General features: G+C 37.3%; 1 protein-coding gene and 1 non-coding gene across 7 annotated transcripts in view; one reads left to right on the top strand and one right to left on the bottom strand.

The window, feature by feature from the left end:
• The window catches only part of DMD (dystrophin), a 2,416,375-nt gene that overhangs the window by 1,581,102 nt on the left and 810,561 nt on the right, over positions 1 to 24,712 (bottom strand). For all 6 annotated transcript variants that reach the window (XM_053581215.1, XM_053581214.1, XM_053581218.1 and 3 more), the window contains one exon: positions 18,385 to 18,560. In XM_053581215.1, the coding sequence (XP_053437190.1) occupies positions 18,385 to 18,560 (176 nt within the window). The remainder of the gene's footprint in view (positions 1 to 18,384; positions 18,561 to 24,712) is intronic.
• Positions 7,586 to 7,692, top strand: LOC128578704 (U6 spliceosomal RNA). The gene has a single exon (XR_008377844.1). It is a non-coding gene; the product is annotated as a U6 spliceosomal RNA (small nuclear RNA).

Raw genomic sequence — 24,712 nt, forward strand, 5'->3', positions numbered from 1 at the left:
GTTACTTATGGCTTGGCATCTGTAGCTCAGTGGCTAGGGTGCCAGCCACATACACTGAGGCGGGTGGTTCAAATCCTGCCCAGGCCTAACAAACAACGACAACTACAACCAAACAATAGCCAGGCATTGTGGCAGGCGCCGGTAGTCCCAGCTACTTGGGAGGCCGAGGCAAGAGAATCACTTAAGCTCAAGAGTTTGAGGTTGCTGTGAGCTGTGATGCCACAGCACTCTACTCAGGGCAACAGCTTGAGACTCCGTCTCAAAAAAAGAAAATAGTTGTTACTTATGACATTGTATAATTGAATTAAAACAATGGTAAGTTCCCGAAGTCTTGCACTTGGAAAAACAGTTCAATTATACTGACTTCCATTTATGCCTACTGAGAAAGACAGCTAACTTTTAAGGAAACTATTTTCTTTTTTTTTTTTATTGTTGGGGATTCATTGAGGGTACAATAAGCCAGTTACACTGATTGCAATTGTGAGGTAAAGTCCCTCTTGCAATCATGTCTTTTTTTCAATGAAAAAGATCCCCGTATTTAAAAATAGTCAAATGCTCCTCAGGGACCTTAGAGTCTATGAAACTTCAAAATGCATAATAGCCTTAATCTACAGCAAATGCATAGTTCCGATAGACACACTCTGATATATCTGTAAGGAGTTTCATTCAAGCTTTTAATTTCAGCTATATAACATATCGAGATCTCCTTTCATTTATTAAAAGATAACAAGACAAGGAGTTTGAGAAGGCAGTATTCTGAGTGAGGTTGGGCACAACCCCCAGCTACATTACTCTCCATAAACTTTGTGACCATGAACAAGTCACTTGAACTTTGCGTGCTGCATTTTTCTCACTGGCAAAGGGGAACAATAATAAAACTTACTTTATGATACTGTTTTAAGGGTTAAATATGTTCATCCATGCAAGGTATTTAAAAAAGTTCTTGATGCATGGTAGTAGCCCTAAAAATATTAGCTAAATTATTTCCCATGCCTTTTTCTTAACTGAGTTTAAGCCATTTTTCTCACTTGCTCATGTGTGAGGGATAGTCTTATTTGTTTAAGTGTTTTGTTAAGGACTGATAAAGTAAAAGGCACTACTGAAATCACAAGAATAAAAAAATCTAAACACGGCCATAATAAAGACAGTAAGATACATAAAGAAAAGGTGACAGCAAAATCATTTCATTTTACCCATTATTTCAGGAATCCCCTAACTATGGTTCATGGGACAAATATGTCCTGCCACCTGGACATGTCAATGGCATTTTACTGGAACACAGCCACCTTCCTTTATATATATATATATATGTTTGCTCTCTGGCTGCAACAGCAGAGTTAAATAGCTGTAAAAGGAAGTGTATAGAAATTTTCTGATCCCCTTTTTAGTCCCTTCAGTGAAGGTGAGATAAACTCTCTTTCCCAGCTCTCAAGTGGGGTCAAAATGGGATGGTTCATAGTAGCCACATTGAATTGCTCTTTCAAAAATATGCAGTGGCTCTCCATGACTAGACAGTTAAAGTCTACACTCTTCATTCTAGACTTGACTATCTTTCTTTACTGTGATCCCAATTTATGATGTCAACCTTATCCTTTATGTCTCTCCTTCCTATACTCCCTAGTTCAGCTGTAGACAAATGAAAGCATTTGCAATACAATCCAAGTTCGGTTTATACAGTCTTTCCCCTGCTAGTATACGGTAGAATTGTCATTTTCCCTCGTCTTCAGATCAACGCTTCCATATCCTTTAATTGTCCACTAAGATACTAACTTTCCTATAAGGCTTCCACGCCCAACTCTCAATCTGGAAGTGGGCTTCCCTTCATTGCAAGCTTTCTTACATTTTGTTAGTCCTTCCTTTTTTAAAAAATTAATATTAAATCATAGCTGTGTACAGTAATGCGATCATGGGGCACCATACATTGGTTTTATAAACAGTTTGACACATTTTCATCACACTGGTTAATATAGCCTTCCTGGCATTTTCTTAGTTATTGTGTTAAGACAATCATATTCTACATTTACTAAGTTTCACATGTACCCTTGTAAGATGCACCACAGGTGTAATCCCACCAATCACCCTCCCTCCCCATGGCAGATCTATTTTTAGATCTCTAAGTGTTCTCCAAACATCTTTCCAGAAGGAATGCAAATTAATACATTCCTTCTGGAAGATGTTTGGAGAACACTTAGAGATCTAAAAATAGACCTGCCATTCAATCCTATAATTCTTCTACTAGGTATTTACCCAGAAGACCAAAAATCAAATTACAACAAAGATATTTGCACCAGAATGTTTACTGCAGACCAATTCATAATTGCTAAGTCATGGAAAAAGCCCAAGTGCCCATCAATCCATGAATGGGTTAATAAATTGTGGTATATGTACACCATGGAATATTATGCAGCCTTAAAGAAAGATGGAGACTTTACCTCTTTCATGTTTACTTGGATGGAGCTGGAACATATTCTTCTTAGTAAAGTATCTCAAGAATGGAAGAAAAAGTATCCAATGTACTCAGCCCTACTATGAAACTAATTTTTGGCTTTCATATGAAAGCTATAACCCAGTTAGTCCTTCTTCTTTATGATTTAGTTTATGCTGGGTACAAGCTTCCTGAGGGAAGGGTTAAGTATGACTCATGGTTTTGGCAACTGGAGTGTTTTACAAATCAGTGATCCATCAGATGTTGGTTGAGTGAGTAGGAAAATTAGCATGGAAACTAGCACAATCACATCTTGAAATGCTGCATGCGGACTCATTCTGACTATGGGAATTTTCAAAGAAACCCACCATGCACTGAATCATGCCTTGGACCCCCGAGGAAAGCAATTTAAACTTTAAACACTCTCATTGTGAAGCTTGCTGAGTTTAAGGGACTTCGATATACTTTTATGTTGCAGATCTTTAAAGTTGAAATAACTTCCAGTCAGGGTTCAGAGACTATCTAGTGTGATGTGGAAAGCCATTTAAACCTGATGTGTACTGACGGCCCCACTGCCACTGCCCCAGCATCATGACCTGTTTCAATCCATCTACTTCTTTTCCTGAGCATCTCTCTCAACTTTATTCAAAATACGAAGTAAAAATCATTGCTTTACTGAGCCAGTTCTTGGTCAACTCAGCTGCCATGACAAAAGTACCTGGGACTGGGTGTGCTAGACACTAAACATTTATTTCTCACAGCACTGTGGCTGGAATTCCAAAATCAAGTTGGCAGCAGGGCCAGTTCCTGGTGAGGGTCCTCTTCTGGCTTTAAGATGGCCTTTTTCTTACTACGTCCTCACATGGCAGAAAGATCAAGCAAGCTCTCTGCTGTTTGTTTTATAAGGGTCCTAATCCTCTCCCAAAGGCCTTATCTTCATAATCTTATCTAAACCTATTTATCTTCCAAAGTCTCCATTTCCAAGTCCCATCATGGAGGGGGATCAGCGATTCAACATATGAATTTTGGAGGACATAATTCAGTCCATAGCAACAAGGAATCATCATTATATCTGTATTAATTTAGAAAGATATAGGTTTCTGACCAGGGAAGACATTAATAAGAATATTCTTAGAAGATGTCCAAATAAGAATATTTTTTATTATCAAATAAATGTGGTAATAGGAAGATATATTTTAAGATATCCCTTAGGAGGCTGTGAAGAATATGGTTAAGAAGGGTCACAATAGAGGCAGAAAAATCAGTTAAGAATTTCATGCGGAAAATGTTCAGATCGAACTAGGCTGAAATAGCATGAATGTAGAAGTAATAAAGAGAATTTAACAGATACACTTGGAGGGATTTTTGTGATATGGTAGATATCAAGACTACCGTGAATAGCTACACTGGTTGGTCACCATAGAACTCCCCTATGCACCTTTCTTAGAGACTGCAATTTAAATGACACTTTATTTTTTGTATGTATTTATTTTTTAGAAATGAGATCTCACTTTGTTTGTCCACGATGGCCTTGAACTCCGGACCACAACAGAACCTCCTGCCTCAGCCTCCCGGGTAGCTAGGACTACAGGCGCACACTGCCACACCCAGGTGAATAACACTTTCTGGAGTTGTCTAATCTAAACTGCAAAGCCACATTTGAGATTCCCTTTGAGTAACAAATTAAGACACACCTAGCATTTGGATTACACAGGTATGAACATTAGGAAAGAGGTTGAGTTAGAAATGTTAATTAGGAATCATAAGATACAGATGACTGATGAAGACAAGATTATAAATGATATTGCCCAGGAACAGAAAATGTCACGAGAAGAAAATAAACCCCCAAATTGGAGTCTTTTGGACACTTACATTAAAAAGACAGGAAGTAAAGCCTGGGAAGACAGTCTAAAAGCTAAGGGGAGAAAGGAAACAGAAAAGAACCATGTCCCAGGAACTGAGGGAGAGAAAAAACTCAAGAAGGGACTAATCTCTGTCAAGCACAATACAAAGGTCAAGAAGGATAAGAACTAAAGAGTGACCTTTGGAACTGGCGATTAAGGAGCTGTCTGGGGACATTCCTAAGAGAGCAGGTTTCAATGCTTGATGCAGAGTATGAGAGGGTGGAGGAAAGAGTCAGAGGGAATAGAAATAGCTTGGATTTTCTGATTTTAAAAAGGACTTTTCTTTGCACTAAACTATGCTTCTTTTAGATGAATAGAAAAGTGTGATCACCATATTCTTCATTTAGAGAACAAAGAAATAGTTTGGATTTTCTGATTGAAAATGGGCTTTTCTTTGCACTAAACTATGCTTCTTTTAGATGAACAGAAAAGTGTGATCATCATATCCTTCATTTAGGGAACAAACAAAACTATTTATCACAGCTCTGGGAATGTGATCCTGTCTTCTTCCCCATAGATATTCCTTTATGTCTTATATTATGGAAGAATACATTTTTATATAACTGCTGTAGCCAGACATGCAGAGATAAGTCTAGTATCTTTTAGGAACAGTTACAATTATAGTGCATTCTGTTCAAAACATGCAATGGGTATCTATTATAAAGAAGACCCCATATCAGGTAAGAAGTAAGAAATGAGCCTGGGCCCAGAGAAGTTTTAAGTCTAGGGGATGAAACAGACATATGAATAGGCCATTTCCATATAAAACAGAAGAGGTTTTATAACAAGATGGAACAGCAGCATCTAGCTTAGCCTGTAGTAGATGGTTCTTTATAGGAGCTTGAATGGGGGAAAAGCAAAAGTTAGATTATAACTGAACTGACACTCTAGCGAACCGATTTCTAAAATGTGGGCCCTGAATCAGCAGCACCAGCATCATCTGGGCACTTGCTAAAAATTAAAATCCTGAGGTATCACCCAGAACCATTGAAGCAGAAACTCTGGTGATTCTGATGCATGTTAAACCCTGTGAACCACTGCTCTTCTGTAAATGTTCTCGATCTTTATTGTATATCAGAATCTCCTGGAGAGCTTGTAAATGGTTACTGGGGTCATCAGCTGAGTTTCTGATTCAGCAGGTTTGGAGAGGACCCCCCAAATCTTTTTTTTTTTTTTTCAAACAGAATCCTAAGTGATGGTACTGTGCCATGCCCTGCACTTTGAGTAGAAGTCTCCATAATTCACATTACTACATTCTTCAAAACATGGTCACTGATTTGTGCTTGACTTATATGACAAAATATTTTAAGAACATTAGGATGGTTATCTTTCTGAACACCTGAGGATGTCATGGAAGGTTTCTATTTTTCGCCAGTTTCTTAACTGACATGTAAGTTTATGACCAAGGTTGTTTGACTTTAATACATAAAAAGAAGCATGGCCTTGCAGCTATAACACTAGAATGGGAATTAGAGCACTCAGTACTAGTCCTTGTTTTGCAACTGAAAACAAGTTATTTAACCTTTCTGGACCTCAATTAACCTGTAACCATGGACAAGTCTAGTCTTCTTAGAAAATAAGAAGCCCATCATCTAAAATGTTTTGTTTCTATGGGCTTTGCCAAGGGGCAAAAATGTTATTAAAGAGTCTAACACTGCAAGTATTTTAGGATCAATTTATCACGTAGAAAATAAAAAGTTAGCTCACAGACACATTCATCATCTAATTTGGTTCTTCAAATAAGTTTGTATCGTTTAGCATATAACTTCCGGCTCTAATTTAGAAAGTTAAAATATGTATCGAAAATAAAACTGTTTTAAGAATGAATCTCACAAAACTGCCGAAAGTATGGCCTTATCTAACGCTTGACTATCTTCTTTCCAGGAATGTGATGCAAATTTATCTCTGGCCTGCAGCTATGAAAAGAAAGAAAAGACAAAAAAGCAAAACAATTAAATGTAAGAGTAGAATATACAATAATAATGCAGGTCTATAGACCAGGCAATTTATTCTGCCATTTGGTATGCAGGTACCAAGGAAAGCAAACTTATACTCTGCCTCCCTGGAGAAGAGAAAAAAATACCAGGTGCATTTAGATATTTCTAAATGTCTCTACACTGTCCTTGAGGTCAAAGATACTCATTTATTAATACTTTGCTTGGAAAAGACGATCTTTATTCATGATGGTATTTACGTAAAAAAGGATTCAATTTGCCATAGGTTTTACCTGGTTGATATAAAAATATATTACTGCAGCTTTTGTGAAAAATCTTTTATAATAACTGCTATATTAGGAACTAATCTCCTGCATAAATGCCAATGAACTAGATAATAGATCTAGCTGTAAACTAGTCTGAGTTCTATACTTTGACAATTACCTATATGTAAAATGATATCACCAAGTTGCAGAGATAATTTAGTTAGAAATAATTACCTTGTGACTCAAGGTCATCACACACTGTTTTAAATCTTAGTGTAAAGAAGACAATTTATGCAGGATATACAATCTATGTAAAAACTGTGGAATTAATAGGGAATCAACTAAATGCAGCTTAGATAATTAAGAAACTATACCGTGGTACAAAGCTGAGCTTTAAAATTCCATAATAGTATTATAGCTATACTCTAAAGGGTGAAATTAGAATTATTAAAAATGATTAGACTGGTCATACGTTTATTATTAAGACCAATTCTATGGAGAACTAGGTAAAATTCTTAAATGATTTTGGAATATCAAATTACAGTTACTTAATTTAGTTGAACTATTACCATTCACTCTTCCAATAAATATTTATTATTTCTCATACAAATGGCATTTACTGTAATAGAATCTATGTAAAACATAAAGAAATGTAATAATATCCTTGTTGTGACTGGTGATGAGAAATTTCACATGTGTGGCATTAAGGCATATAGCAAAACAAATATAATTTACGGCCTGAAGTGGAAATAGGGGAATCTAGACATAAAATTAGCGGGGATAATAAAATAAAATTGAATACCATACGAAAGGGCTTGAGTTTTATATTGGAGGCAACTGTAATTATAGAGATCTTAGGCCTAGAGAGCCACCATAAAAGCAACATTTTAATATATTAATTTTAGATGTATTAATTAGAAAGTGGGGCAAGTTTAACTACAGGGAGGTATCTGGCTTAAGTTAAGAAGTTGGCAGTTCGTGGGAAAAAAAGGTAGACTAGAGGCAATGTGCCAGCACATCACTCCCAAGGAAGGAGGTGAAAGACGAAGGAAGCTAGTGCTCACTTCAACAGCACATATACTATAATTGGAACAGTACAGAGAAGATTAGCATGGCCCCTGTGCAAGAAGGACACGCACATTCGTGAACCGTTCCATATTTTTTCACCAAGGACCAGCTCCATGTGATGCTTTGCCTGTAACAATGCTAATAAAAACCTGTCTTTTCGAAAAAATAAAAAAGATAAAGGCAGCTGCCTACAGATAGATGACTCTTCCATGATGGAGCACTGTGAATTCACAGAGAAACAACATGGGACACTCAGTGTGGAAAGAAAGGTAATAGCGTGATACATGTAACAAGATCAGAGAACATGAAAGAAATAATAGGGGCAGAGAGCACTGGAGTGCTGTACTCACCTTGCTGGTGCAATGAGCACTGAACTCGAAACAGCTTTTACTACCCCGAGACCTCTTACCTGGTCAGACCAGAGACCTGCCTGGAATCTGTACAGAGTTGCAGATTAGGCAACAGGTAAAGCCATCCTGAATGGTTAAGTGCACCATGCCAGGTCTACACTAGGCTGGAGCCGGAGTGGATTGCACCTTCCCTGAACTGTACCCTGGAACTTGAAGCCAAACACTTTGCCCCTAGAGCACAATGGGATCTGAGTATAGGAACTGACTGCAACACAGCAGCCTCTGGCCTGAAGGATTTGGACACCTACTTCAGTGGGTCCTGGGTAGCTCATGGATAGCTGTAACTTATGCCCACCTGACCTGGTATTTCACGACCCCTGTACCTAATAAGCAGCCTGCTGTTTGCTCAGCACCAACTCCACCCTCTAGGCTCAAACTGCCACCTGCCTGCTTGACCTCAGCCCTGCCCTACAGGTCAGATTAGCCTCATCATTTCCACAGCCCAATCTCTGGCTCAGAGGCCCTCTTCTGAAGCTCCACTTCAGGCTGCTCCCCAGTCCCAGTTCTGAGGCTCTGACTGAAAAGTTCTGGACCCAAAGATAAAAATCATTCTGAGGAGTGAGATGAAAGGAAGACAGAGATCCAATTCGTGCAATCAAAGTGGCTTTTATTCCACCTGGAGTGTAGGTGGGGTGAGATTCCTGACTCGGAAGAAATCTACACATGGGCTATGGCAGACAGGGATTTGAAGGGTTAGGGCAGCCAGGGTTGGTCTGTTCATAGCTTTACCTGGGCAGGTAGGTGGGACAAGGTTAGGGAGGTCTGGATTGGTCCGTTGACTACTTCCTGGGAGGGACATGCTTTCCAGGAAAGGGATCATTCCTGGGTGGGTCCATTACCTGGGAAGGTAGGTGGGACAAGGTTAGGAAGGCCTAGATTGGTCCATTCACTATTTCCTGTGAGGGACGTGCTTCCCAGAAAAGGAATCCTTCCTGGGTGGGTCGGTAACTTGATTCTATCACTGACAAGGGACCCTGAGGGTCTACCTCTGCCTCCAGAACTTCCACCATACCAGAAACACCATCCCCCAGTCTCTATCACTGTATCTGGACACCAAGACCCCACTCTAGAGCCTCCGCCACTGATGTAGTTTTGTCAGAACTGTTCCAAAGTCCAACACGCTGCCAAGAAGCCTCCCAGCCTTAACCCACAAGCACAATGCAATCTGCTTTGAGCAAATACCCACAACACAGGAACCCACAAGGAACTTATCCAGCTGCTGTGGTTATTTCTGTGGGGATCCTGGATGGAGCCATCTCCATAATGCCAGACGCAGTAAAGAGGGTCTGGCCCAGCTCCAAATTCAAACATCCTGCAACTATCTGGAGAGTTCCCTGCAAGGAACAAACGTCCAACAGACTTATTAGCCCTGAATTAAGAAAAGAGGTCTCAGAAAAGAAGAAACCAACAAAAGAACTCTGGCAACATGGAATATCAAGACTAATCAATACTCCCAAGGGTTCACAAAGGAGCTACAGCAGAGAACTCCAACTGCAAAGAAATTGTCAAAAATGAAAGAAATGGAATTCAAAATATGAATGGCAAATAAGACAAATGGAACTGAAGAGAAGGTTGGAACCTAACAAAAAGAAGCCCAAAGAAAATTTCAGGGATTTATAAAAAAGTCATTAAAGACTGTGACAAAAGGAGAAAGAATATACAAGAACTTAAAGAAATGAAAGTGTCATTTAGGGATTTTCAAAATTTAGTAGAATATTTCTACAACATATTAAGCCAAGGAGAAGAAAAAAGTCTCAGAGTTTAAAGGAAAAGCTCTCCAGATAATCCAATCATTTAAAAAGGCAGAGAACAGAACAACAAAGGCAGAACAATCACTTAGAGAGATCTGGAACTATGTGAAGCAAACAAAAATATGAGTTACATGGAGAAGAGAAAGTGCTAAAAGCATAGAATATGTATTCGAGGCAATTATTGCAGAAAATGTTCATAGTATTGCCAGAGATCCAGACATCCAGATGCAAGATGATCATCAAACTCTGTGAAGATTCACAGCAAATAGTTCATCTCAAACACACATACTACTCAAGCTGGCCAAAGTTAAAATGGAAGAGAAAACTCTATAAGGAGCTAGACGTAAACAACTCCCCCACAAGGGAAAACACATCAGGATAATAGTAGAACTATCAATGGAAACCATACCAGCCAGAAAGGAGTTGGTCCCCCTCTTCGATCTTCTTAAACAGAACAATTACCAGCACAGAGTTTTGCATTTTGCAAAACTAAGTTACACATTTGATGCAGAAATTAAGTCTTTTCCAGACAAGCAACTTCTGTGGGGATTCACAAAGCCAGACCTGCAGGAAGTACTCAGACCTCTACTATATATGGCTCACCACAATATATACCCACCAGTGTAAAATCGCCCAAAAGATAAAGTTCAGAGCCCAACAGCCACAATGGCTTAATAGATAAATCATAGCAATAAAGTTTTACTCAAGAGAAAGAACAGAAATTCACCCCCAGTTATCAATTCCTTCAATAAACGTGAACAGCTTGAAGTCCCACTCAAGAGACATAGGCTGGCTGAATGGATAAAAAAGTACAAGCCGAGGACCTGTTATCTCCAGAAAACACATCTAACTCTCAAGGATTAATTCAGCTTTAAGGTGAAGGAATGGAAAACAATATTCCATACAAATGGAAAACAAAAGAAAGTTGTGTTGCGTATAATGTAGATTTCAACAAACGTTAAGAAAGACTAAGATGGTCATTTATGGTAAAGGAAACAATACAACAAGACATAGAATTCTAAATATTTATACTCCTAACCCAGATGCACCCAGATTCATAAAGCAAATATAACATGAGTTAAACAAAATGATAAAGAGCAGCATAATAATAGCCAGGGATTTCAACACCCCATTGACAGAATGGGAAAGATCCTTAAACAGAAAGTAAAGAAAAAAATGAACTTAAACAGAACTCTAGAACAAATGGGCCTAGCAGAGATTTCTAGAACATTCTACCCTCAAACCACCGAATATGCATTCTTCTCATCGTCTCAGGGAACAATCTCTAAGACTAATTATATCCTGAACCATAATTCTTGATACGTTAACAAAATAGAAATTATGTCATCTATCTTCTCAGACCAGGGTGGAATAAAATTAGAAATCAACAGAAACACTCATCCCTACACAAATTCCTGGAAACTAAATAATTTATTACTGAATGATAGTTGGGTCAAAGAGAAAATTAAGATGGAAAACAAAAGATTCCTTGAAGTCAATGAGAAAGGGAATACTAGTTACCAAAATCTATGGGATATAGTTAAACAGTCATGAGAGGAAATTCATGGCCTTAAAAGTCCATATCCAAAAGACAGAAAGATCACAAATCGATAATGTAATGAATCATCTCCAGGGACTGGAAAAGGAAGAGCAAACCATGCTGAACACCACAAAAGAAAAGAAATAAACATGATCAGAGCAAAACGAAATGATTCATTAACAAAAGAGTTATACAGAATATTAATGAAACTTAAATTTGGTTCTGTGAAAAGATAAAATTGACAGTCCTTGTGCTAGATTAACTGGCAGCAGAAAAGGATCAGAAATGAAAAAAAAAAAAAAGAAACTGGTATTATAAAAAACACAAAATATGTTCTCAGAATAGTATAAAAATCTCTATGCACATAAACTTGAAAAAATGTGGAAGAGATGGACAAATTCTTAGAAATACATAGCCTCCTAGGCGCAGTCAGGAAGAAAACAGAATTCCTGAAGAGACCAATATCAAGTGCTGAAATTGAAGCAGCAATAAAAAGCCTTCTAACAACAATAACAACACCACCAACAACAAAAATCCCCAGCCAGACAAGTTTCACACCCGAATTTTATCATGCCTATGAAACAAACAAACAAAAAACCGGTACCTATACTTCAGAAATTATTCCATAATACTTAGAAGGAAGGAATCTTCCCCAACTCATTTTACTAAGCCAGTATCACCTTGAAACCCAAGCCAGGAAATGACACAATGAAAATAGAAAACTACAGACCACATCCCTTATGAACACAGTTGCAAAAATAGTCATTAAAATCATAGCAAACCAAGTCCAGACACAAGGAAAGAAGGAGAGAAAGGAAGAAGACAGAGAAGGAAGTGAGGGAGGGACAGAGTGAGGGGAGAGGGAAATAGTACTATCTTCAGATCCTGTGAATCTTATTGCTAGGTATCTATCCAAAAGAAAAAAGAAGACAATTCATCATAAGGACATTTGCACACAAATGTTTATGGCAGCACAATTCACAATCCCAAAATTGTGGAAATAACCAAAGTACCCTTTAACACATGAACAAAATAATAATAAATTGTGATGTATGCACACCATGGAATACTATTCAGCCATAAAAAAGCAGATTTTTTTTGTATCTTTTGTAAAAACCTGCAGAGATTTAGAGAACATTTTCTTAAGTGAAGTATCCTAAGAATAGAGACATAAGCGTCACCTGTACTCATTACTAATTTGAAACTAGTAGATATAGGCTCATATGAAACACACTCAATTAAATTCAAAAAAGGGAGTGGGGTTGGGTAATTCCCCACCCAATGGGTATACTGCATGGGTATATGGCCTATTTGTTGGATAAAGGGTATCAACTACAACTCAGACTTTAACCAAAGGCAAACTATGTAACCTAATCATATATGTAATCTCACATTAACCTGAAATTTATAAAAGGGAATAATAGAAGAAAATGTTGGAAAACACTTATAGATATCATCCTGGGTAAAAATGTATGAAGACAACCCCAAAGCAAATCGCGGCAACAACAAAAATCAACAAATGGGACCTGATTGAATTAAAAAGCTTCTATACAGCTAGGGAAATGATCAATAGAGTGAATGGACAACCTACAGAATAGGAGAAAACATCTGCATGCTTTATATCAAATAAAGAGCTGATAACCAGAATCTATGAAGTACTCAAACAAATCAACAAGAAAAAAATCAAAATCGACCCTATAAAAAATGGGGAAAAAGTTATCAACAGAAGCTTTTCCAAAGAAGACAGCCTAATGGCCTATACACATAAAAAAAGGCTCAACATCCCTAATGTTCTAGTAAATGAAATTGATGGATAAGGAGATATCACCTAACTCTAGTGAGTGGCATTTTCAAAAAATCCTTAAAATAACAGATACTGTTGTGGATGCAGAAAAAAATGTAACACTTATATACTGTTGGTGGGTCTGAAAACTGGTACAACCTCTACATAAAATAGTATGGAAGGATCTCATAGACCTAAAAGGAGACCTACCATTTGATCCAGCAATTCCACTCTTTGCCCAACACGAAAAAAAATAGTTATTTTATCAAAAGACACATACATGCAAATGTTTATTGCTGCACAACTCACAATTGCAAAGATGTGGAATCAACCCAAGTGCCCATCAATACTTAAGTAGATTAATAAAATGAGGTATATGTGCACTATGGAATACTATTCAGCTATAAAAAAACTGTGAGCTAATAACTTTTATAACAACCTGGCTGGAACTGGAGACCATTCTTCTAAGGGAAGTATCGCAAGAATGGAAAAATGCTACATTTTTTTCACTATTAAATTGGAACTAAATTGATCAAAGCTCATGTGCAAATACAGAAGTAAAATTCAACAGAATTCAATCAGGTTGGAAGGTAGAGGAGGGGAGAGGTAAATTCATATTTAACAGTACAATGCACACCATCGCAGTGATGGGCACACGTATAACTTTGGCTCAATATGCACAAAAGCAATCCATGCAACCAAATCATTTATCTCCTGTAATATTCTGAAATAAAGGGGGGGGGAGAGAATTTGGCAGTTAGAATCATTGAGACATTACTGAAATGATGACGCTTGACCAATAAAATAATGTAATAATAAGGAATAAGGGTCAAAGTCAGAGAAAGGGATTGACAGAAATGGAGAAGTTGGGTGGTAAATTCTGTCTTCAAGTGGAACATGAGGAGGTATTTGTATATTCGTGAAGTTTGGGATGTTTAATGTGGGATTTTTTTCCCCTATCAATAATACATGACCACCATCTCCACCAATATTTCTATCACCATCATTACCACCTCTACTACCTTGACCTCTATTACCACATCTCCTTCATCTTTACCATCTCCAGCATCTGCACCACAACAAAAATAACACGTTTATTGATGATTGAATACCTTACAGACACTATGCTTCTTACATGATCCTCACAGTACTTTATAAAGTGAGAATATTAAGCCTGAGTCATAAATAGTAAGTAATGTGCTAGAATAAGCTAGTAATTAAACAAGTTTCAAACCTGATTCCAAAAGCCATGACTTTAAAAAATAATATTTGGTAGACCTTTAAACACACTGGCGATGAATTATCATAATTGAAATATATGTGCTATGTATTAATTAGACATGTTTTATTGGAGGCAACAAGTGATAAACGCATAAAGTGATACAGTAGCTGGATGTAGGAGTAGAAATACCTAGATCACAGCCTTAGACATACGAAGCTTAAATACGAGGGAGAGAGACAGATACATGCTACACTATTTGGGTATCATTCACTTAGAGCCATCTTGAACCAATGAGAAGATATAATTCATTCAAAGAAGTCAGAAAGGCAAAGAGAAGGATTAACAAAAATACCCCCAGAGGAATTAGGCAGAAGGACGAAAACAAGGCAGGTAAAAAAAGGTAGGGGGATGACTATGATATAGAAACTGAAAGAAGATATTATTTTTCAAAATCTGGATTCAATAGATTGTCAAAACTGTAATATTCACAGTGAAATGTTTTCTCACATGGGATAAAAGAGGGCACGAGGCCTCCTCAACCATTACAATATTCTAACCACATTTCATCCTGTAGGCAATTACCAATTGTTGAATTTAATTGTTCCTAAATGCTTGCTCTTTTGCTTTGTTAAGTCTAAATTTATCCATCTAGCAGTGTGTTACATATAGAACGTTCATATAATTGTGCTGTCTAAATCAAGACACATTTGAGATTGTAAAGTGCTCTACATAATTATGTTGGGACAAGTATAATCTGGAATAGCTTCAGGTAAACCAAGACATACCATCTCTTTAGTCATATGCCTATTAAAGAGACATTTTACTATGCTGCTTAGGCTACCTCAGCTGAAATCTTGGCTCACATGCTCTGTAGCTACATATAATAGTAATAATAATCATAAATTCCCTGGAAAGTTATTATGAGGAATGCTATGCAGATAAAGCATTGGATCTAGTACTGAACATAGAATAAAACCCTCAATTAAGTGTTAGCTTTTATCTAAGGAATGTTTATGTTCCCAATTGGACATTTCATTCCATGCACTTAAAAATATTGCTGAAGACATATGTTACAAACAGAATTTTAGATACAAAGTATTTCACCACTAGCCACTCTTTCCAGCAAACAAAAGGAAGTCAGAACATTCTTTTTTTTTTTGTAGAGACAGAGTCTCACTGTACCGCCCTCCGGTAGAGTGCCATGACTTCACACGGCTGACAGCAACCTCTAACTCTTGGGCTTACACGATTCTCTTGCCTCAGCCTCCTGAGCAGCTGGGACTACAGGCGCCCGCCACAACGCCCGGCTAGGAAGTCAGAACATTCTATTTCAACCAAATGCATTCTTTTTTTTTTTTTTTTTGTAGAGACAGAGTCTCACTTTATGGCCCTCGGTAGAGTGCCGTGGCCTCACACAGCTCACAGCAACCTCCAACTCCTGGGCTTAAGCGATTCTCTTGCCTCAGCCTCCCGAGTAGCTGGGACTACAGGCGCCCGCCACAGTGCCCGGCTATTTTTTGGTTGAAGTTTGGCCGGGGCCGGGTTTGAACCCGCCACCCTCGGTATATGGGGCCGGTGCCTTACCGACTGAGCCACACAGGACTCGAGAATAAGTTTTTGAAGACAATGATATGAATCAATGTGCTTTGTTGATTTCTGTATTAGTCAAGTCCTGAAAAAATTAAAAGGGTTAGGCAAGTAGGCTTCTAGGCTTCTGTTTTACTCTGGAAAATAGTTGGAGAGTTGTTGGAATGTTGCAAAGTATCCATAAATTCATGTGTCCACTAAGCACTGTATTTGGACACACATTTAATGTGACATTGAATAAATGAATGTCCATGCTATTATGATTAATCAAAAAACTCATTTAAAGGATTACCGATTTTTTTTCTTTTTTCTTTCTTTTTTTTTTTTTTAATTGTTGGGGATTCATTGAGGGTACAATAAGCCAGGTTACACTGATTGCATTTGTTAGGTAAAGTCCCTCTTGCAATCATGTCTTGCCCCCAGAAGGTGTGGCACACACTACGGCCCCAGCCCTCTCCCTCCTTCTCTCTCTCTGCTTTCCGATTTTTTGTGCATTATTTGTTTTTTCCATCATTGAATGTTAAAGTTTAAACTACCATCTTGAGTAGAGTCCTTGGAAGCTGTTGCTCCAGAAAGAATACTACTATTCATAGAACTTGATGTCCATTTGACTAGAGCAGGTGTTAATAAACTTTTTATGTGACAAAGGAGCTAGTAAGTACTTTAGGTTTTGTGGGCTACACATTCCCCGTTACCAATAATCAAACCCTGCCTTGTGAAAGTAATGGCTGTGTCCACTAAATCCTTATTTATGGTAAAAGAGCTCAGGAAATTTTACCCCAAAGTATGACTTCTTGGTATAAAAGTGTTTTGAATAAAGGCCTTTAAATATCAACAGGCATTGGAAGGGGATTTCCCCTTCTCTTCATTAAAAACAAAAAACAGACCCATCAGAAAAAATAACTGACTTCCTTTCCCTTTCCTATTCTCTCAATATATTGCAAGGAAGAAAATAAAAAAATGTAGCCAGACCCAACCCACATCATTTTAAATATAATCCTTGTCTCTCTGGATAATTTAGTTTCCAAAGAGACTCATTTATAGGCCCATCTGTTCCCCCCCATGCATTCATTCTCCTAAGTATCAATTCATCCTCCCTGGTAACCACTAGTATCACTCAACAGAATTACCTATGTTCCTCATCTCCTCTTTCTCCCTAAAACGAGGGTGTATAAACACTTCTAGACCCCAATGGGCTACTGGGTGATTTTCCCTAGGCACAGTAAATAAGACTCTTTCTTTTACTAACCTGCCTTAATGTGATGTGGTATTTCAGTAAACTTTGCAAGGTGAAGGAGAAGTTTCCCTTCACCCAAACAATGGACATCAACACCGAAACTTGAACTTCATCTGATTTTCACATATCATGAAATATTATTATTCTTTTGATTATTTTCAACTTTTTTAAAAAATGTAAAAACACATCTTGGCTCGTGAGCCATACAAAAACATGCAGCAGGCTGGATTTGGTATGCAGGCCTTCGTGTGCTGACCCCTGAATGAGAGGATTTGCTCAGCCAGGCAGACACTGTCAGGGAGAAGAGGCCCAGTGATTTTGATTTACTCTAGAATTATGAGGGCAAGTCATAAGTCACAAACTAATAGAGAAGTACTGAAAATCCCAAATAATGAATTTGAATAATTTTAGACTTTTTTTCCTTTCCTTAGAACATCTGACACGCTATTTTTAGGTATGTGTTCTTCCCATACTTCTATACCCTGGTATAAGCAAATTCTAATGTCAAATGTTCTGTGCCTTCCTAAAACATATGCTGCTTAGAAACATAAGGCAGATTTTAATGTTCTTTCTTAATCTCAAAATTACAATTGCTGGAATGAAAGGAAAATTGTATCATTTTTATAATTTCCATGTTAGCTTTGTATTTATAAAATTCTATTGCCATCATCTTAATAATCCATTGATCTACATAATACCTAACTTATCTACACTGTGTCTTTGAGAATATTCACAAAAAGATCAGTTAAAAATTCTAAACCCTTCAAGATAAGACTTTATAAATATCAAAGAACAGGAAATCTGTTCTGTAATTACTCCTGATTTAGGATGTGCAGATTGAGACATTATGTTCTCGTAAACCAGCAGAATGGATCTCGTCTATTATAGGTGTACTTCTCCATGAAAATGTACTTTCCATTACTGGAAGACATTTAACGCGAAACTAGGGACTGAACAAGCAGGCCTTTTATAATAAGCAAAACAAACTTTCAAAATTAAAATATGGTTGTTCATCCCCTAGTTTCTTCTTTTAATCCAGAAAATGGTATTTCCATTAAGCCTTAAGTTTTCATTGGGATAGTGAGACCTCAGGCAAATTTTAAAACTTACTTCATAATTTTTTCTCACAAAATCAATGGACATTGTAGGCACCCAAGGTTTCTGGAAATACTGAGGTGAAAACATCACCATCAAAACAGCTGTAAGTGGGTTTTCCTGCTTCATTGACATATAAAACCAGAAATAAGATGCTCGCACCTTTTTCTAATTTCAGAATCCACAGTAATCTGCCTCTTCTTTTGGGGAGGTGGTGGTGGAAGTTCCTCTTGAGCATGCTTTACCAGGATTTGTTCCCTTGTGGTCACCATAGTTACCGTTTCCATTACAGTTGTCTGTGTTAGTGATGGCTGAGTGGTGGTGACAGCCTGTGAAATCTGTGAGAAATATTGAAACAGAGGTCAGACATTGCTCAAAAGACTTCAGTCAAGACTGCGGGCAGTGGTGAGGGAAAATAATGAGAAACTGTTCCTGCTTGTTGGTAGATTGACCTTCAGATCAAAATAGCACCATATTGAACCCAAATCAAATTGTTTTATCTGACTTAAGTTATGTGGACTGAAATAGCAAAGGAAGATAATCTCTACCAGATGTGAATTAAGTGCCTCTTCAATTTATTGGCCAAACTACAAGAAATTAATGGTGCAAAAGAGAAAAACTTGGGATATTATTCAGTATTTAATTAGACTTGATGTTTAAAGTGATTACAATGTTAATCTAAATTCTACAAAGGTATCTCAGCACCAACTCCACTGCCTGGTACGTTGTGTTTACTAATTGTTTGTAAGATGCAATTTTGGTTACCATATAAAGGGAACATTTTATATGCTACTTTTTGAGACAGTGTCTCAAGCTGTCGCCCTGGGTAGAGTGCTGTGGCATCATAGCTCACAGCAACCTCCAACTCTTAGACTCAAATGATCCTCTTGCCTCAGTTTTTCTATTTTTAGTAGAGATGAGGTCTCACTTTTGCTTAGGCTGGTCTCAACTCATGAGATCAAGCAATCCACCCACCTCAGCCTCCCAGAGTGCTAGGATTATAGACATCGTGAGCCACCGCGTCCGGCCAATGCTCTATATTTTTAAAAATTTTTTTGAACCTTCTAATAAACTACTTTATAATCAACTTAGCAAAATTGTTTAAAATTACAATAAAAGGTTAACATAAATTATCTTTACACTGATTATTCAAAAGCTAAAAATCACACTACCTTTTATTTCAATTAGTGAATATGTTCAAATATTTGCATTTCCAAATTCCTTATGAGAGACCCGTGGTTTATAATCACACTCATTTTCTGTTCAGATTTTTTTTTGAGGGGGGGAGGACAAAGTTCATCAGTCTTTGGAATAATATGATTTGTGATCTAAGTCATGATAGGCCACCACCTCAACATGTGGGCTTTTCCAGACAAGTCATAATTTTGAGACAGTCCTTCCTTCTTTAACTATTACATTCTCTGTCTTAAAGTGCTCCTGTTATTATGACCATGAAGTTAGCACTTGGGGTTTTAATCATTATCTTTCTGGCAATTCAACTTAGTTGGAGGATCCATTTCTAAGGAGACCAAAAGAGCCTTGCATTTTATCTACTTTTAGCTACAAGCACAGGGGCAGGGATTTGCCTGAGCCAAGATTAGTTTTAGCAATTTTCCTGCACTTGTCAAGAGATATGCAAAGGGTTTGGAGGAAACCCTCTGCCTCATCTATGATGAATCATTTCTTTAATTGGAAGTATGGGAAAAACCTCAAGATTTTATTTTAGCTTCCAAATTGGCAATTATTAAGGAAGGAATGAAATACTTTTCATGATGTTTTATGTAAAAATGGCTTTGACGTATGTATTTTGAAAATACTACTCTTTGTTCAAACTACATCTTTATATATGTCAGGGGCTGAGGGATTCCCATTCTGGTAACTTAAATACTAAGAATGAAACACTGAGCGATACTGAGTTTCTACATGTGCCACGCACAGGTTCTTTCTTCTCGAAGATCTCCACAGATTCATCATTCTGAATCAATCACTGAGCTTCAAACAACATTACATATTCCATTGACATGTTATATGAAGATGAAAGCAGAAACACAGGTTCTAAAAATACTTAAAATATAAACTCAAATGATACTGCACCCAATACAAAATGACCATTACATGATTAAATCTCTAGTGAAAAAAAAAAAAGTGTAGTTTTTAATAGAATCCCAAGAGCACCTATTCTTTTCATGGGAGTACTTTTTAACCAGAGCAGACTTTTTTTGCATATAATTATGGCAAGAATATTTTTCAGATTAGGAAAATATCTCATTTTGAATGTGCAGACAACAGAAGGCAGAGATAATTTATTGTCATCATTACCACAATACTTCTATTTAATCTTATAGCACATTTATGTTACTGAATATTTGGCTATGAAATTAATTTCTATAAGGTTAATAATATTTTCTTATTGATACCTATTATAAAATTGGATAGATATGCCCAAGGAAAGTAGAGTAAAAGGGAATGACAAGATGATCGACTGTGAAATTGTATTTAGGCAAACCTCCTAAGAGAGAAAATGAAATCGTTAACAAAACAGTAGTAAGACATGGAAGTGTAATTGTTCCATATTATAATAACCAGTGCACTGTAATTGAAAATACTACTTCATTTCCTTTGGGATATAGAAGAAAATAACTGTGTATTCACCCTGTAAATAGAGGGTAGAATTTATTCTATATCACAATAATTACTCTCAAAACTTACTCCATATAATCAGTATAAAAACAATTGCATATGTGCTAAATTTCCCCATGGCTTTTAGCTATTGACTGTAAACAATTATATATTAAATTCACTAAAAAAATACAGACAGGAGAAGGATGGTGGCGGCCATTTAACATAACCTTCTTGTAGGATTCACTGCCTCCAGAAGCAGACACCTCCTTAGTAAGGCAGCAAACTTTCCCATTGGCAAAGATCTTAACACCTAGTGAAAGCCTGCCTCATTATGACATCCTTCAGTTAAAATTTGTTTTGAACCTTGGATACAGAAAGAGTTGAGTATTGTTTCTACCTGACAGGTTTAAAGATTTGAAGTGTGATAATAACCACGACCCTGATAAATCTCATTCTAAAGCTCTATAATACCGGTTATTTGCTAGAAGTAGATCTAATTTGATTGGTGCTCCAAAACGAAGGTTTCCTGGCTTTGGACACCGTATTCAATGAAACCAATCTATAATTGTACAAGTTGTTCACTGCTAAATCACAATGCTTCAACAACATTTCAACACACGTTGAATACATATTCACTATAGGACATTTAGAAATGACTATAATGGAAACTCCATCTTTAGGTGAGAATCACACAAGTAAGTGTGAAATAAGGCGAGTGCCACGTGAAAAATACAATTACATAAAATAATTCATGTAATGACCATATTTTAACCCAGAAAGTTGCTTTTGAAATGTTATAAAAACAGATTTCTCTCACTTAACATCCGAACATTTAAATGTAATTTGAGGCTAAAGGCTGAATATAACATTTATCCCTGTATAGGGTCAGTTTATATGGTAAATATTGGAAACAACCTCATGTCAGTAGATTCTGGCTTAAATTACGGTATACGAACGGGATAGTGTATTGTATATATTTAAAATATTTTTAATGTGATTAGAAAATGTTTGCATTATAGTAATAGTACTGAGTAAAAATGCAAGATATAAACATTGGTAGCTATTTTTGGACTGAGAAGGTATAGATAATTTCTATTGTACACTATGTATTTCTGTATTTTTTCAGTTTCCAAATTTCTACTATAAAACATTTTTCACAAAATGTTGCTCTTGTAAGCAATGAAATATTTCAAAACTTTTTTCATTGTTGTCAAATTGGTTGAGACAGGGTCTCTTTCTGTCGCCCAGGCTAGAATGCAGTGGCATCAACATAGCTCACTGAAGACATAAACTCCTGGTCTCAAGGGCTCCTCCTGTGTCACCTTCCCAAGCAGCTGGGACTACAGGTGCCCACCACCATGTCTAGCTAATTTCCTATTTTTCGCAGAGACAGAGTCTAGCTTTTTCTCAGGATGCTCTCAAATTACGGACCTCAAGCAGTCCTCCTGCTTGGGCTTCTCAAAGTGCTGTGAGCCACCACACGCTGAATTGTCATTTTAAATCTATTATTCCTATTTATGTATCAAAATCTTTGAAATTATAATTCTGTTATTCAAATGTTTTAGAATGAAAACAACTGCAAACCTGACCAGAAATCATTAATGCAGTGATTTTCAACCAGTGTGACACTGGTGTGCCATGAAAGGATCTTAGGTGTGTCACAAAAAATTTTAAAGGTCATTAATTAGTTGTACATTTTGGGATCACTTATTTGAATGACAGAGAGAAGCCAGGTTAGGGTTGCATAAGGAGGGGAAGGTGGAACAGACATCTGAGAAAGGGCAGGTATTAATCAGGCAAAGAGAGAACTTGGAGATTTCTAAGCAGAGAGAACAGCTTAGAGGTCTTGTGACAAAAAAGAACACAGGGAGTCTAAGGACCTAAAAGAAGCCCACAGGACAGGTGCATAGGGCAGAGTAACTGGGCGAGGCGTGACTGGTGGAGCAGGCCAGGCTCACTGGGACTTTTAGGCCATGCCTAGGATTCCGGTCTTTATTCTCAGAGTAAAGTGAAGTCCCTAGCACGATGTAGGTGAAAAGGAAAGTAAATGACAGAACACACCTAAGGTTGGCATGTGGACGGGATAAAGGATGACTGTAACTGCTTTGCAAGGAAATGAATAGCAGATCACTGGATGCATTCTTAATTCACAACTGTGCTCCAGCAACATGACCCACACCCCACCAAAGGCTATCAAGGAGCTGATCATCTCAATTTCCCTACCCGCAGGCAACTCCACTGAGCAAGTCTTTTCACCCCAGGGAAGCTGATGATGGGCCTTGGGGAGCACTTCCTGAAGTAGAATGTGTGTACAGAGGGGCTTGGGTGGCGGGTGGCACGGAGTATGACTCTCTATATGTCTACCTAACCCTAGGAGACAGTGTCATCCAAACGTCCTCTTTCTTTCTGGTCTACATAATGCCTCTCTACATTAAAAATGCTCTTACTATTAGTAGTTCTGTATTTATAAAAGGAGAAGAGGAGATTTAAAAAAAAAAAAAAACTCTGGATGAGAAATATAAAAAAAAAGATTAATTAAATTACTTTTGAAAGACGGTCAAAGCACAGTAAATATATTCATTTTTTACTCTTGCTTTTGATCAACATACGTGTGCCACAGAAGTTTAACTGTAAGTTCAAGTATTCCTTGAGTTAAAAATAGTTGGAAAGCACTGACTGAATGTCTTCACTAAAATGCTGAACAAGGGCCAAGTCAAAATTATAATATAGTTTGAGGTGTATTCGACAAACTTTGAATCTATCTAACTGTTCTCTTATTAGTCATCTTTCTCCATTTTTATTATGAGTCTATTTTAAATGACTTCCAAATGTTCCCACAATAAAAAGTATTTGCTTTTTACATACTATTCCCTTGAGCTGTCAATTGACCTAGTACACAGTAAAACAGGAAAACAGTTTACGATTACTTGTCTTTAGGTTGGGGAGGTAGTTTCAGAGTGATGGTAAGTGGAGGCCTTAGAGTCAGGTTCCACACTTCTTAAACACCAGTTCCACAGTTCACATACTGCAGTATTTAGGGCTTGTTACTATCTCAAAGGTTTGTTTCTCTGCATACGTAAAGTAGGAATTGTAACACATTTCTCACAGAGGTATTGGAAGCAAGGCCAGATTCATGGGTTTATAATTCATGCAATTGCCCAGGGGCCCTGCTCAGAAGGCTCCCAGTTGTCTTGAAATTCTTAATATGTTTTGAACAAGAAGAATTGAATTTTCAGTTTGCACTAGGCCCACAAATTATCACTCCTGGTGTCCAGAATTAAACAATATAATGGCTGAACATAATACACGTTTTCTATTGATAAATAGTAGTACTAACTTTTCTAAATGCTCAGGGAAATTCCAAGAATTTTTATATAGTCAACCTCCTTACTCATAAGGTAACATACGTAAATTTACAAAAATCCAAGTTTTTCCATTGTGAGAAAAATTGGCCCAATAAACACTAGATTATTCTAGTGTATGCATCTTCTTACAGCATGATTGCATTATTTTATGTCTTTAAAAAACCAAACTACTCTCATGCAGTGAAGTGCTTTCTTACCATTTGTTTAAAAGTACAATTTGCAAAGGAAACGTGTGTACACCTAAGCTCATCCAGAGAACATAAAAGAACATACGAGAAATGGACATATTTCTTTTCCACCACTACCTCCAGTTTTTTTTTTTTTTTTTTTTGAGACAGAGTCTCACTATGTCACCCTCTGTAGAGTACTGTCATGTCACAGCTCACAGCAACCTCCAACTCTTGGGCTTAAGCAATTCTCTTGCATCAGGTTCCCAATTAGCTTGCACTATAGGCACCCGCCCACCACAACACCTATTTCTTGTTGCAGTTGTCATTGTTGTT

Source organism: Nycticebus coucang, chromosome X (genome assembly GCF_027406575.1).
Source record: "Nycticebus coucang isolate mNycCou1 chromosome X, mNycCou1.pri, whole genome shotgun sequence".
Classification (NCBI taxonomy): Eukaryota; Metazoa; Chordata; class Mammalia; order Primates; family Lorisidae; genus Nycticebus; species Nycticebus coucang.